The 16,064-nt window shown below is 41.9% G+C and overlaps 1 protein-coding gene across 3 annotated transcripts; it reads right to left on the bottom strand.

Moving 5' to 3' along the window:
* Window positions 1–916: 916 nt before the first annotated feature.
* rgs14b (regulator of G protein signaling 14b) lies at window positions 917–14,570 on the bottom strand. Of its 3 annotated transcripts, XM_018756320.2 has the most exons (16): window positions 13,433–13,557; window positions 13,063–13,164; window positions 8,463–8,487; window positions 7,374–7,540; window positions 6,764–6,856; window positions 5,869–6,012; window positions 5,420–5,587; window positions 5,182–5,311; window positions 4,947–5,050; window positions 4,519–4,713; window positions 4,352–4,425; window positions 4,137–4,263; window positions 3,652–3,733; window positions 2,807–2,859; window positions 2,563–2,677; window positions 917–2,115 (listed from the first exon to the last, which is right to left on the bottom strand). In XM_018756320.2, the coding sequence occupies exons 1-16, from the start codon at window positions 13,460–13,462 to the stop codon at window positions 1,730–1,732; spliced, it is 1,995 nt and encodes a 664-aa protein (XP_018611836.2). In that variant the 5' UTR covers window positions 13,463–13,557; the 3' UTR covers window positions 917–1,729. The 3 variants fall into 3 exon arrangements, with proteins under 3 accessions (XP_018611836.2, XP_018611839.2, XP_018611837.2); XM_018756323.2 differs by lacking the exons at window positions 13,063–13,164; window positions 13,433–13,557 and adding an exon at window positions 14,542–14,570; XM_018756321.2 differs by lacking the exons at window positions 13,063–13,164; window positions 13,433–13,557 and adding an exon at window positions 12,376–12,521.
* Between the last annotated feature and the right edge of the window lie 1,494 nt (window positions 14,571–16,064).

A 16,064-nucleotide genomic window follows, 5' to 3' on the forward strand; every position in this document is an offset into this window, starting at 1 on the left:
GCCGCCCCTTGGCGTGGAAGGACGCTCCCCTGGGCCACCAGCAGCAAACTCAGAACGGGCTGTGAACACGTGGGTGGATGAAGATGAATGCCAGCCATTTAAGACTCTCCAGAGCACTTGATTAAGCAGGTCAATGACCCTTCTTCTGCTCTGTGTTCACAATGGCACAAAAACTAACGGACTCTGTCTCAAACATGTTGGGTCATGTGCCATGTGTGTCACTAGATGACCAGGTGATGGCTTGTGGCTTGAGACAAATTCTTTAACTTTAGGACTTGAACATAGTGGAAAAAGTCTCTCACCTTAATCTTACAGGGGTGAAAACATTAGAGAAGGGTCAGCAGTGCTTTCACTGAAAACACAGTTGGCTGAGGGAGGTTCCAGGCAGTTGTTGGTCTCAACATGCATCTCAAGTCTCTTAGCAGTTTGGCCTTTTCTAGATCAGGCCTCCAGTAGGATCAGAGGGTCAGTGGTCACATAAGATGACCATTAGCTCAGGTTTTGTCACGTTTCATTACTGCACAAGCATGACTGCAAAGGCAGCTGGGATATTAACATTGTCTAATGTTGGGCTACACATCTCGAGTTGTCACCACCCATCCTGTCAATTTAAGGGAACTGAAAATGCAGCTTGCTCTTAAATAGAAATGGTATTAAAATGCACATTACAGAGGACTGAGCAGAACTCATTCTGTAGCTTGGCAGCTTTATCTTAATCACGTGTCAAGACGTGGAGACGGTGCTCCCGTTTCTGCCTGGTAGGCATTCGCCTTCCACTAACATCTCTCTCCGACATCAAGTCCTAGCACCTCCCCCCCCCCCCCGGGTTAATCAAGGTCCTCCCCAGTGCACAGACTGCTGAATTGAATTGAAGACAGTAATCATTTTCACTTTTTTAATGTGAATATTAGCTGTATCCTGACCATCCAAACAGTGTAGGTATTGGTGGCATTTTCCTGGAGACCATGTGCATTCAGACAGAACACTGAGTGAGGGACAGGCCATCGGAGAGGGCGATTACACACAAAAACATTACAACAAACAGTGCAATTTCAGAAGAGCCAACCACCACCCAATTACACAAAATGAGGTTTCAAAGAAATTAAGACACAAAAAAAAATAAATTCTTAAAACTAATAATCAATGACCCTCATAGAAAGTCTGTCCCTTTCACAATGCCTTTTTGGTCACAGAGTGAAAACTGCATCCACTTCTCTGTACTCCAGCAAAGCCTCAATTTACTTATCTCAGAGACAAAGGAAACCGCTGGTTGTAAAACTGACAAAAGCACCCCGCAGGTCTGTTTAACTAATGCAACATTTGACACTGACATGTACATTAAAACTTCACTATAAGGTGCATTACTAAGACAATGTACACTATGCATTTAAGGGGATAACGATCAAGTGAAAAGATGTTTTAAAGCATGAGGTATAAATTACATGTGTTCAGAATAAATATCCATTTACAATGCTATTTTTGAAAACTACAATGTTACCAAAAATATTTGTACAATACAAAATGTACACAGTCTTATGCAAGGGCATGTAAAATAAATGTAGTTCCATTTCCTAAAAATAAAAGTAGAAAAATTGTTGCTCAACTTGTAAGAACAGTCCATTCACTATGTCTGGCAGGTTTATGCCAATTTGGCACCCACACTCCGCGCAGAGTTTCAGGCATAACAGAAGGGAATAGGAAGTTGTTGAGGAAGCACTTGAGAAAACAGTCACACCATAGTCTCCCGGGCAACATTTGGCCTGGTTGAGGGAGAACCAGCTGGGGTTGTTGAGAGGCTGGTGGGCGTGTCAGTGCCCATCTGCAGTTCGGCTCCAACACATACAGCCCCATCTGCTGAATCTGCAGACCCGGGCTCTGCGAAGGACTCCAGCCCGGGGGGAGTGACTTTGATGGTGGGCGTGGTGGGTGGTTCCTCCCCAGAAACCTGCTTGATGGGAGGGGGAAGGTTTGGATCTGCCTCTGCCTCTGGTTCACCCCCATCAGACTTATCCTGAGGCAGCTGCAGGAAGTCAGGGATTACCAGTTGCTCCTTCGTCAGCAACCCCCGCTGGTCATCCACCTGGCACTGGGCTCTGGAGAGGAGATCAATCAGCCCTTCCAGAGAGTGGGAATGCCACATATTAGAGCACGTCGAGGACAAAAGTCATCATTTCCAAATGTTCTTTTAATAAAATAAACTTCAAGAATTTAAAACTGGAGAATGACCCTGCTTTGTTCAAGAACCTGATCTCTACTGCGGTAAAGAAATGTTCTGACCTGGATGTTCTAAATACTGTCACTCACTTGACTTTTGACATCCAAACCCACTGAATGATCCAGGGTGAAAGCTCAGCACTATGGTATTTCCCACAGCATGCACTGAGGATCTTTTAAAAACTTCTCCATTAAATCAATCATCCTGAATATAGATTTTCAGTCTTGTCATGCTGGATGATGAGAGCTTACATGGAAGGCCATTTGTAGCTCATGCACAGTCAAAAACGCTAATCAACTGATTTTCAAACTGGTCACCTCACAAATGGGATATGAACCCTGACCTACCGTCCATGTCACAATTCTTCATGGCTGCAGTATTTGTGGTTCTACAGTTGATTGTGATTGTGCTGGCTAGTGGAGGAATGGCATCACAAGTCTCTACTGTACCTGGTGGCCGCTCCTGGTTTGGGTTAAAAATGAATAAGGTCACATTAGCTCACCAAAGGGGAGGGGGGGGAGGAAAAAAAAAAAAAAAGAAAAAAAATCCTTTTCAGGCATGATTTTGCATCTGATGTTAGAACTTACTCACCTGGAACACTGCAGTTCGCACCCTGCTCTTATAGATGTTGCTGTGGTCTGGACCTGGGAAAGGAATTCAGAAAATGAGGATTTCGATGACACTTAAGATGGGCAGTATAAATGGGTGGGATTCCAGTCTAAGAGCACACTTCCTCTAGAGACAACTGCAAATCTTCAAGTCCATAACCACTGCAGCACCTCTGCCTTTAACTCCAGGACATCTTCAGAACAAAAAAAAAAAAAAAATGATGCTGCAGTGTATAAAATGTTTGAGTTCTTAATTAAAAGATTTTACACTAATAATCTTTAAAAAAGAAACCAAATTAACTATTCCTAAAAACTGGAGTATACATATAATGCCTGAGTTGAATGTTTAAAGTAATCGGATATGACCACACCAGTGAAGGGACAGACTAGTGGTGGACTGTAGGTTGATAGGGACACAAGACAAATCCACAGGGACACCTGAGCATAGGGTGGGAGCCCCCCAAGCTTCACTGATCATGACATATTCCATTTAAAGATTCTTTAGAGATGGCACGTCTGGATGATGACAGGTTCTGTGGTAGAGAGTGTAAAAACTAAACAAGAGGCTGACATTTCATACAAAACCAGCTTGTCCAACTCTCCAGTAAAGTAAAAATTGACAGGCCGAGAGCCCTGATCTCAGATCAATTCACCATTCACATGACCATAGGCACATGCAACAGTTTTGTAAACACAAATGATTTAAAAAGGCAGCATTCAGTATTGATTACAGAGGTTTCCAATGAACCTCATCTTTAAACTCCTTATCTTCCCAACATATCTTTAGAAATGTAAAGAAACATCCGTACGGAAGCTGTAATTATTCACCATTTGCTCTGTCCAGTTGAAGCTTCTTGTTGGCCAAAGAGAAGACATTCATGCTCATGTTCAGTGGCTCTTTCTTCCCATTCTGGATAAAAAGGTGGGTAAATAAATGAATAAGCTGAAGGTTCTGATTTTGCTTACTAGCAGTTTCCATCATTTCAGCTTTGCTGAAAATTTGAATGTCCATTATACTGGTATACCTAGCTGCTTGTAATACCTGAACAATGGGGGGTGGAATCAAAATCAGACAAAGCAGCTGGAAAATACCCTTCTGTTGAATACTACTGTACATTTTAAAAGTGTCGGTAAGAGTACTTCACTAAGGATAAAACCTTTGTACCAGCATTTTTTTATTCAAATAAAACCTGAATCAAAAGATCACTGACAGGTAAGACAGTACTAGACTACATCTTATTCGAGTGGATGACAAATGGTAAAAAGGCAATCTGTTTAAGCAAGCCAACAACCCAAATACCATCTCTGCTCACCATGGTGATGACAGCATCCTGTGGCCGGAGGTTGTGCTTCTGAAGAACAGCAGACAGCGACTCCTGCAGTGTCTTGCTGGACTTTGCCATGATCCCCACAGCCTTCCCAGTGAATGCCACCTCCAGCCTAAAGGGAGAATTATACACAAACTGGCTTCAAACAGGAGGATGCAGGTCAGGGTTTGGGATCTCGTGTGTGTGTTCCACGGACTTACGTGAACTTCACACGTAGTTCCAGGGAAACCTGTTGATCCCTCAACACAGAGCTATCCTGGTCTAGGGAGAGTGGCTGCTTCAAAAGGAGAAAAGATGTAAATGCAACAGTACGCAAAGGTACTGAGTTGATTGATGTTTAAGCTGTTAAGAGTGTTTTAAACCCCACCTTCTCTTTGCCCTGCAGGTAGATGACAACATCATTGAGAGAGAAGCCCCTCTTCTCACACAGTCCACTGAGCATTTCCCGGACAGCCTGGCCAGGCCGCGCCGGGGCCAAAGAGGCTGTACCATCTGGCAGAAAGACACAGCAGTAACGCTCTGCACGGCCAGGTTCACGTTCCCGGGGACTGGAACTCCCATTCTAGAGAAGGTCAAAGTTCAGTTGCAATCGTACTGCAAACCTAGCATGCAGACTAAAACATGAGATCAGGTGGAAATGGAGGCTCATGGAAGTTACATACAGAAGTCATTTCTACCTAGGTTAACTTTGGTAAATACTGCATTAGATAAACTTCTGAGTTTCCTATAGTACTTGCACACCAGTGCCAACATATCCCAGCTACAAACAGCAAACCCAACCCCAGAGACCCTCACCTCAGTTCTGCTGTAAGAAGAGCTCAACTCCATGCTGCCTGTCGACCTGACTGAACACTGCGACTCATAGCGGCACATATTCTTGCTGTGCTCAGTCAGCTCTGCTGTAGAAGGAGAACAATACAAGGAAAACAAATGTCTAACCAGGGAGTGGGTTGATGAGCCCACAGAACACCAAGTATTGTTCAATGTGTAGGTTTACAGGTGCTCAGTACCTATGCTTCTAGTCTCATACCTCCCCACGATCCTCTCTTTTCTTGCCTCTTGTCGCGAGCAGACTTGCCCTCGGGTGTCCCTTTCTTTCGGTCTGATCCGTCCTCCACGTCAAAAGGAAATGACTTTCCTGGCTTCACCTTCTTCTTCTGCTGAAAAGGAGGAAAAGTCTTGCTTTTTCAAAACCTACAGTTTTGTTTTGACACTGATACTGTTCTACCTGGCCCAGAAAGTCCCAGGCTCTCGTGATCATGACACACCTTTTTACCATCTGTAGGAGACTGGGAATCACCAGTTGAGCCTTTGGGGGGCACTGGGCTTTTGGAACCAGGCAGCGGTCTGCCCTCCACATCAGCTAACATGCAGCTCTGGTAAAGTGGAGAGCGGACAAAACGTGCATAGCTGTCAAACTTCATCAGCTTGAAGATCTAGACAAATGAAAGAAGATGAGAAGAAGGGGAAATAAAAGAGGCAGACATTAGCTTCGGTTTTGAATATTTGCCTTTGCTAACTACTCCCCTGTTCCTTCCTATCAGGTTCCCTGCCCCCCCTCCCCCATTAAATCAAATTTTCCATCCATCACTGAGAATTCTCTTCCACCAAGTTGTTCAAAACCAGAATTCCAGTTTTACCCTCCATTTCATGTAAATCACATGAAAAAGAGAAAAAGAAAACCCAAACTGAAGGAAGTACATTGAAGTTCTCAGACCTGCTGCTGAGCTTTGCTGAACATCTCAGGGTTGGGATCCTCCAGGTCACACTCATTCGTGCGTGCCGTGTCATCGATATTAATGGCATGAGAGGCGCTACTTGAGAGATAAGCATCATAGATGGACCTCGCCTCTTTGATAAGCTGAGAGGAAACAAAACCTAAATTTAGAAAATCCACTCAGAAGACAGTGTTTGCATCCATTCACAGTGCCGAGACCTGCTTTTCACAGCCAATACCGTTTGAAAACTCCTCAAAAGTTGTAATAATTTCAATACATATGATGCAAAACCATCAGCAGCTTTGCGGAATCTGGAGGCCCGGTCCTCAAGGAACCCCATGCTTGCTAGTTCTCACACCAGCTGAGCTCTTAATTATTTAGACTCCATTGAGCTGTTTATTAAAATTCAGACTGCGTTGACACATCCTGACATTTCTGAATTCTTCATGAGACTTTCGTGTTTTGTACTGACATTAATGGAACATTTTGCTTTATTTATTCATGTGACTAATAGTGTTTAACTGTTATAATTGAATTTATAATTTCTTCATTGCTTCACAGTTCCTGAACAAATAAACTGCTTAACCAGATGATGGATTTATTGCAACTAAGTTTAATCCTCAGTTTCTTTTGGGGGGAGACATTTCCTACATTTCAGGTACTGGCAAATCTGAACCACTTTCTTTAAGAACATGTAACTTGTAAGTATCTATAGTTGTGATGTCACCTTGATTAATCTGTTAAAGGGTTGGCTGCACCAAGCATCCTGGACCAGGATTTGGAAAGCTAGGTGAATGCATTTTCTTTTACAAGTTCACATTCCGTTTGCCAAAATCCAACATTGCAGATGTTTACAAATTATACATTAAAACACGCTCATCACACACACCATACCTCTTCCTTCTTGTTGGCAGGAATTTTACGGAATTTCTCGCATGCCTGCCAGAAAAGGATGTTCTCTGCGCTTACTTCCGACTTCAGAAAAGCCTACAAAACACCAAAGACGATCGGTCCCAGTTCAGCAACAAATCTGGAAAACCATTTAGTTCACTCCGAGGTCAGTTTTACTACTAATAATTTTATCTGCATAACTAGCTTCTGCTTGTACATGAATTGGTCATGTAGCTGAGAAGTAATTAACTCTGTTCTGCAGCAATTATAAAAAGGCTGCACCTCAAAGAATGCAAGATCTCCCCAAATACACACAAACCCTTGCCAGTAGCACAAAGGCCAGTAATTTCTCTGTTCTCTGTTCCTCTTAACTCAAAATTACCAATGCTGGAAATCCATAGATTCCTTCTGCTTCATACACAGAGCAAGATTAAGGAATCTTTTAAATAATTATTGAATTATGAAAGAATATCTAAAATTTATTCAATACTTGTTTGCACTTCACTTATGCTGGGATACAAACTAAAGTTCTAAATGCACACTGTCACAACTATCAGGAAAGCTGCTCTGATGGGTAGTAACCTCACAGGTCAGTGTTCAGAGGTCAACTCACTGTAAAGTAATGCACCCCGGTGGGGTCCTCCAGCAGCCTCTCGAAGCTGACTGCCCAGCTGGCCACCTTTCCCACCCCACTGTTGCTCCTCTGCACACCGGAAAGGCAGGAGTTGCTGTTAAGGCTGTGACTACTTCCCCGCCCCTCAGGTTCAGCCATGTTGAGCTCTGGTCATGGAGAAGAGTCTAGTCTAAACATATGCATGCATAACAAGCACACACAGAGTACAACAGCATCAAAGTATGCATGTAGATAACACACACAGTGCAAGATCAAAACATACTCCCATATAATTACCCACACTGGTGACATTTTAGTGACAGCAAAACAGTGTCAAGCACTGTACATACACAGCAATGATACACATTTGACATCCTGTAGAAATTAAAAATTCACAAGTTGACCTACAACTGTGGGCAGCTAGTGATTCAACTTACATTAAACACAAACATACAGTACAACCAACACGTGACAACTCCAGTTTATAACTATTAATGGTGATTTGTGTCAATGTCTCAGGCACTCCGTAAGCTCCATTTTCCCCTTTTTATTCAAGTTCTTTGGGAGCTTTGCCTGTGACTGATAATTGTCACTGATGAACATCTGCTGTCTACTTCCCCACACAGCTTCAACAGCTCTCAGAGAGAAGTCCAAAGTATGTGAACATAGGTTTTCTTTTTTTATTAAAAAAAGAAAACACAAACCAGCATTTCCAATTCAACGATCAGCAAAACCAGATGGATCTGCAAGCTGATTTTAAACATTCAAGGCACTCCATCTACTTTTAACAGTGACTGGTTCCTAGAGAACACTGTGGTTAAACCAGCAAACTGGTTTTAGACTTGCAGCATGACTCTTACTGACTACACACTGACAGAGTAAATATGACAGAATGACACATTGAGCTGAGGAGCAGGAAATTACACAGGATCTGTTAAACCAAAATTTAACACCATTTCGCCTTTTACTAATGTTCAAACATGTTTTAAATGGTGCAATCAACATTTTATTGGGTAGGGGACTGAATGGGTCTATTCCTCTGGAATTCCTCTGTCCATGCCAACCATCAGAATGGGGATATCTTCTTACCTCCATCCGACACTGCCAGGCCTTGCTGGAATGGGGAAACAAAGGACCATGTTAGCTGCATATACAGCAAAAAAAAAAAAAAGCACATAATACAAAGATATGACAGCACAGGTTCACATCTATTGTGACGCATGAGGACAACAGGCCTTCACTTCCTTCAGGCTTCTTTTCAATGTGTTTAAGCAAGGATCAACCTCGGCATTAAGAGCGCTCTTGATCACCTCAAATGTTTAAATTGTTATCCCAATTTCTAATTATAAATATCCAATATTGTTAAGTGATTTTAACAAACTGTTTCCTCAAATGTCTTCCATGCTATAAGTGGAAGTGGGGGAACTCCCTACAGCTGCTGTGTATCCTCTCAAATGCAGTACTACTTACCTGGTATACTCCATTCCTCAATACACATCTTACAACTCTTCCTCTCTCATTCATTGCTAGATATAGAGTTCAAGATCCTCACACTGACCTACAGCACTCTACACAGCTTTACTCCTCATTCCCAGTCTCCTGTCTCTCTGCACCTTTCACAGCAGAACCGAGGTTCTGCCTCTGTGTGCTCAATGCCTGCTCTCTCCAGATGCACGTAAAGGATCTCTCATTCAGACACCGTGCTCCAAAGCCATAGAATGAGTTCACTCCACATCTGAACACTTCCCAATCTCTTGACTTTCAACCCTTCAAAAACAATCACCTCTTCTCACAAAACAATGGGACTACTTAATATTAGCTCTAGTTTGACATTCAGCCAACAATAGTTTTGGTTCAACATGTTCTTGTTAAGAGCTGTTCACTTATAGAACTATACTTACATGAAGATGGTTCTCGTGAGCTTCAGAACTTTGTACTTTAAAGCACTCATTTATACTCAGTGCACCCAAGCTGGACAAAGCCATCTGAAAATGAACAAAGCTGCAAAAGCAACATGGCCATTGTCTGACAACACGCCTTTACTCCAACAATAATCTATATCTAGCCTTTACTTAAGCAGGCATTGAGTGCAACTGCTCAAAGTGAAGTTGAACAAAACTGCAGTGACAATGAAGAGAGCAGGTAAGAAGTAACTTCCTAAACAAGCACCGGAAGCAGAAATGTGAAAAACAGCTGCACGTGTGTCGATTCCTCAGAGGTTGAATCAGATGTGCAAAAAAGCGAGACTGTTTTTGAACAGGATGCGGGTGTGCCTGTGCTGCCACATTTCATTCAAACCTTGGATTGAACGTTGTGCAAAGTCGTTCTTAGCCTACTTTTAACTCATAAACCTCAATGTGCGTACTTGCTGGCTGCTTATCTAACTGAAACTTGAGTGTGCAAATGCTCACACAACTCAGATCAGCTTCACAGACCTGAGCTCTCAATCCATTAGATTCTACCTTTGTTGTCAGCAAGTGATCCAATTCCTGTTTCACTATACATCGTTAATACATGGATCTGGTGCAGTTCTTGTGAAATTTTTACAAAAACACCTGTTTTTTTGCAAGTGAATAGCTTTGTGCATGAGAACTTGGAGTAGGAACTATACTTACTTCATGTGACATTTTATTAGCACACATCCCAGGTTGACACCTTAGAGGTCAAGAGATACATACATTTTTTTATAACAAGAATTAGCAAAGTTAAAATCCTTCTTGTTTCTTCCTAACTGGGCCAATCTTCCATTAATGACTTGTCACATCCTTCCCATCTACAGTCAGATACTCCCTTCCTCCTCCTTTCTTTTGTATTGACTCATCTGTCCTAGAAACAGGCATGCACACTATGGACAGGATTTAATCGAAACAAAAGCTGCAATACCATCTCCGCTCACCAGCCAATTTAAAAACTGCATGCATAGACATACGGTGCAAAATATTCATTAACATTAAGCAATAACAGCTCATTTTATCTTTATTCCCTTGTCTGACATACAGTAATTAAGCTCACAAGGTTTTTGGCCTACAGACTGCACAGATAAGTGTAGATGCAGAGAAATCTCCCCTCTCATCAGTGTAGTCCTTAGAGCATTCAAACTCAAACACAGTGGTTTGGCGATGCTAAGGCTTGGGATTTTTGGGACCATATTACCAATGAGGTACTGCTGAAAAATTTCAAGGACAAAGTAAGAAAAATTACAATGCCAATGGGAAGTAGACTATTGCTTGAATGTGACATGATCAAGAAAACTGCAAAGTGACATATTTGAGTCTTTGGTCCAAAATGCCCCCTCTAAAACAGTGAAGCATTCTAATGATTTAAAGGACAACTGTAGAAACACCAAGTGGTTGTAGTGTTGCTGTGATGCATCGCTCTTGCAAAAGCTGAGACAACAGGGAAACAGATGAGTGACTTCCTCAATCAGTTTCCCTTATGACAGTTATAAATTATGATTGTCATATGAGGCCATTTTTGAAACATCTACAACCACTGACTGTTGAACAACACTCATTACTCAATTTTGCCACATCTTTGAGTTAAACGTCCTGTCACAACATGCTCATGAGCACAGAACTGACAAAGCATTGATACCATCTCTGTGCTTTTGAAATGTGCAACATCAGTGCAATGTTAAAACACAGTGGTGCAAAGTGCTTCCCAATGCACAGCTATCTTATTATGCATACATGTGTAAAGGACCAGGTTTCGAAGAAATGCTGCAAGGATGGTGCCTTTGCAGCAATATCCCTGCAGAACCAGCAATTTGAAACCAGTCACACTATTACCTATTACTCCCCCCCAACAAATACAAACCTCTCCAGCCCCTTCCAAACGGTTGGTTGGTGGGCGTAAACCGAGACCGTGGCCTGGCCTCCTGACCACATCCGCCAACCCACAACTTCCGCCCGTGTCACACAGCTGAAGCAACTGCAATGAACTAACAATGAGAAAGAATGTGTGCTAAAGGAATCTAAGAGTAACCAAGGAAGAGCCGATTAAAAGATCTACTTTGCATTAAACTTTCTCCCTTTAACACGAGAACACAAACTATTACACCTTTAGATTTATCTGATGCTTTCTTCTGAAGCAACGTACAATGCTGAACTACGTACAAGAATTTACCCATTTATACCCTGGTCAAAAGGTACTACAGCAAGCGGTGGCATTTGAATCTGGGTCCTTCAAGTCAAAACTGACAGGTCTAACCGCTACACTAACTGTTAAACATCTGATCTAACAAGATGCTTTGTAGTTTAATCTGACAAACCACAGGACTGCTTGAAATCATTAAGATGTAAGTAACCTACATGTAAATTGCTTTAAAAATCATAGATACCCAGAACTGTCTTATTAGCCAGACTTGCACAAGCAACAGGCAAAGAACTACAGCTAATGCTTCTGAAAAACTCTTTAAATACTTTGCTTGGATACTGCTTATGACATGAAAATGGTTCTCCCACCAGGCAACAAAACTGGGTTCTCTTTTTTTTTGTATAAATTCACAAGTTTACTTAAGTAATCCTTCACTTTCAGCTATATTTCAGAGTCACTCATGTCCCTATGACTCATAAAAGCAAACTAGATTTTACTGATTGTAAAAAGCAAACATTGCCAAGGCAGCCACTTTTATCTACAAGATTCAAAACTATAACTTCTTGAATTCTTGCTACGAAGCACAGCATAGACTCATTATGCATAATTGTTTGCACACTAATGCATCATCAGCTGAATGTTTTGTCTCCAGAGCAGTTACAAGGAAGCACTCCTCAGTGCATCACTAACATCACTATCAGCATTTCTCGTGACAAAAAGCAGTTAAAACCCCTGTTCTTGCTGACACCGTAACCCTGAAAGTCACAGTATTTCAATGGAGGGAAGAACTGCAGAAAATAAACCTTTTCAACATCATCTCACTACCTTATGACAGATCTTCACATGAAATCGTTGCAGACCAGCACTTGCTGCATGACCCGATGGCTTCAAACCACCCGAAACTCACCATCTGACCCACAGGAGCACCAAGGGTTTTCATTGATTTGGACATGCCCAGAAGTCCAGGCACACTGGCGTAATCCTTAAATCCCAGGACAACACAGTGATGTGGAGTTGCAAGAGGTTGAAGAAGTGATACACCCTATGTCTCAAAGTCTCATATTCTCCTTATTTCACACTGTCAACTCTTATCTGAACAGGAAGTCTTACCATAGCAACATACCATAAGAGGAAGTGTGGTTACTGTGTGCAAACCTCTTGTTTTCCTTTTTCTGTTGTTGAACACTTATGCATCAATTGACTGATTTATCATAGTTAGACTACAGATGGACTTAATCTTTCAGTAAAGTATTGTATTCTTTGTACCGAAATTAGCTTATTTAACTGGGGTGAAACGAATTAATTATTACCTAAAGCCTGCTCATTATTAGTCAATATACATTTAAATTTATTCAGTTCTCAAAAGCCAGCCATCGGCCACCATTATCCACATCGGTCAAATTTCTATTGACTGCACAGCACTGTAATTTTCCCCTGTTTTCCACCAAAAAAAAAAAAAAAAAAAAAGAGAACATCAATTCAGTGATGGCCATCGCCAAGACAATCAACTGCAATAACTTGAGTTCTCTTTCAGGAGGGGTTTCAGGATGTGTTTTCTGGAGAGAGAAGCCTCAGGAAGAAGCCGCTTGCTTACCTTTGCGTGACTATTGGGGCTGAGGTTAAAGAGGTTCCGACTCCAACATTTAAACCGCAGTGAGGCTTGAGAAGCCAGGGCACAAAACCCCTTTGACAATTCCTGGAATATCATCACACCAGAAAACAAAAACCTTTCAAGAACAGAAAGTTATGGATTATGGCAGGTTAAAATTTTCACAAATGGGGTAGTCACACTTCGGCAACATACATACAAGCGCTGATAAACTCGACGGCCTCGAATCAAAACTGTCATAACCAAATGTATATGAATATCTGTATAAGTGTAGAATCCAGTTCTACAGACAAATGAATTCCAGATAAGTTACATTCCAAACTATTCCACTGACTGTTGTTGTGTCAAAACTAACCTGACAATGAAACCTGTGTAAGAGCTGCATTTTAAAGATGCTTAAAACACCAGTTTCACCAAACTATCAGTGTGATCAGGCCTGAATACCCCCTAACAAACCCTTTTAGAGCTCACTGCAGTGATTTACAGACAAGGAGATTCATGTCGGCCTTTCTCAATGGAGGAATACGCGTAAATACAGCAGAACGAGCCCAGCCACAAACCCGAGAAACAAACCGCGGGAATTCCAGCCAATCCAAGGCGTTGACCACATGTCACGTGACGAACACTGCGTTGCCGGTGGGTTTCCCCGTCATGACGCGTGACGTCGTACCAGATGGCTATTAATATCGTCGTCTTTTTCACTTTTACAAGTTAAAATCTCAGTAAGTTCGACTGTTCAGAGTAATGTAATTGTGCAAACTTTACGTTGGAATTAAGTAAAGAGTGTAGGATGAGAGGGGATGTGGTGGTGCAGCGGGTGTGTCCAGGGCCTGCTCTTCGGTGGGTCGGGGGTTCGAGTCCTGCTTGGGGCGCCCCCTGCCTGCGACGGCCTCTCGTCCCGCCCAGTGTGTCCCCTACACCCTGTGTTGCCGGGTTAGGCTCCGGCTCGCCGCGACCCCGCTCGGTTAAAGCGGTTTCAGCTAGCCTAATGTGTGTGTGTGTGTGTGTGTGTGCGTGCGAGACACTGTAAAAGCAAATTCTAGAGACATCTTTAACGTAAGGGAAGCTCCGTTTTAGGTTTGAGTAAGCTTTTTACATCAAATGTTGAGTCGGAAAATAAAACAAAAAAAAAAAATATGTGCAGTACTTTAACAAACTAATTTTCACCAGAGACAGAATAATGCTTGAATGTTTCCATTAACGGAGTGATGGACACGTTTTGGAGGGAGGTTTTTGTAAACCACTTCAAACAGGAGACCCTCTTCCTCGAGGCAGCTCGCCCTCCGCGTGACTGCGGTTTCCGCAAAGTTCGCGCTCGTTTTTTCTTTTTCCTTTTTTTTCTCTGAATGAACACGACTCGGCCATGTCATACCAAACATTTTTTAACTGTAATCCTACAGGCTTATGTAAGGGTCTGTCTTGTAATATAATGTAGTTGGGCTACTGCCTGGCACGTTTTCTTACCTAAACGCGTAGGACCTCCTCGGCAATCGCTTTCCAATAACTGAAAACACATCCGGGTACTTTACATTTGTACTTCCCCCGTCACCATTATTAAATAAATATTGCTAACATAAATACAGTTGTGCGAAAAAATGACAGAAGAACTTCACACAATTTCTTTGTAAACCGACGTTTATAAGCAGTTAACTTTAGTCCAGACAGTACTCTATAAATCAGAAACACAACAAATTAAGATGCATCAACTTCTAGGTGTGTATTTGGGAGTAGTTAGTGTTGTACTCAGGTTCAAATCCTATCTCGTGCTGGGAGAAAAGGCATTCCCTGCCATCAGCCCTTCAGCCCTTTACTCGTGTAACCAACACTTTTCTCCAAAGCCACTCAAAGTATTGGGCTACTTACATAAATTACCCATTTATATAGTTGGATAATTTTAACCTGTCCAGTTCAGGGTAACCATCATGGGTGGCACTGCAGGTGATGGATTCAAATCCTGGATCCTGGATTCAAAGCCAAGTTTTCCACAATAAAACAAATGCAGGAAAGTGGGCATTTCCTTGATTTATTTCAGCCTCATCAACATGGATATACACGCTTCGGCCTCCACACCCGGTTCACAGTAGTACGAGTCCTATGGAATAGTAAGTGGACAATGGTGATTGGCGGCTTTAACCTTAGGCTTACAAACGTGGTCTTTGCAGAGCTGTGAGAATCAAGTGCACTTGATATGAAATAGTTTTCAGTAGAGCTGGAGTGTGACTCTTTTAAACCCAAGTTGTGCTGGTTTAGTGAGCATTTCGCTAGATATTATATCAGTCCTGTGCAAAGATGCAACTTAGTACCCTATCTCTTTATTTGTGATAGCTGGTATTTGTTTCAAAGGACTGTCACGAGATAACAAATACATCCGGATCACTCTAAACTTGATAAGGCAGCTGATGAATAATTTAAAATGGATGTGTTATAAGTTGCAACCCTTTACATAGGTTTCAGTTGCTAACACACAATACTTGCACTTTTCTGTTCTTTAGCAGTTTTTTTTTTTTTTTTTTTTTTGGATGGGTTATTTGTATTAATTTCTATTGCGTGGGATGGTATTTTAAAGGAACCAATTTATGATTCACTCAACGGAAGGAAGTATAATTATGTCTAAGTATGTGTTCGTCTACATCAATAGAAATCAATCAGAGACTCTGGTTACAATGCAATGGCTGCCTTAAGTCAAAGGGATGTGTGTGTGTGAAGGAAACTATCCAGCACAGGTTGAACCTGTTGCTACACAGTTTCAGAGGTGACATGACCTTCTGTCTGTAGATGGCTGTTGGTTTGTAACCTGTAACTTGGACCACAAAAGGACCATTTTCTTCTCTTGTCTTTCCTTCAGGGTACTGTGTATTCTTGGTTTCACATTCCTAAAAATGCTATACTAGAAATGGCCAGGTTGTCTCTTAGGCTTTATAATCTAAAGGCAAGATTTTATTGTTGAAATGCACTTGTTTACAAGATTTAACAATATACATGTACTG

The sequence above is a fragment of the Scleropages formosus genome, chromosome 13 (assembly GCF_900964775.1).
Source record: "Scleropages formosus chromosome 13, fSclFor1.1, whole genome shotgun sequence".
Taxonomy (NCBI): domain Eukaryota; kingdom Metazoa; phylum Chordata; class Actinopteri; order Osteoglossiformes; family Osteoglossidae; genus Scleropages; species Scleropages formosus.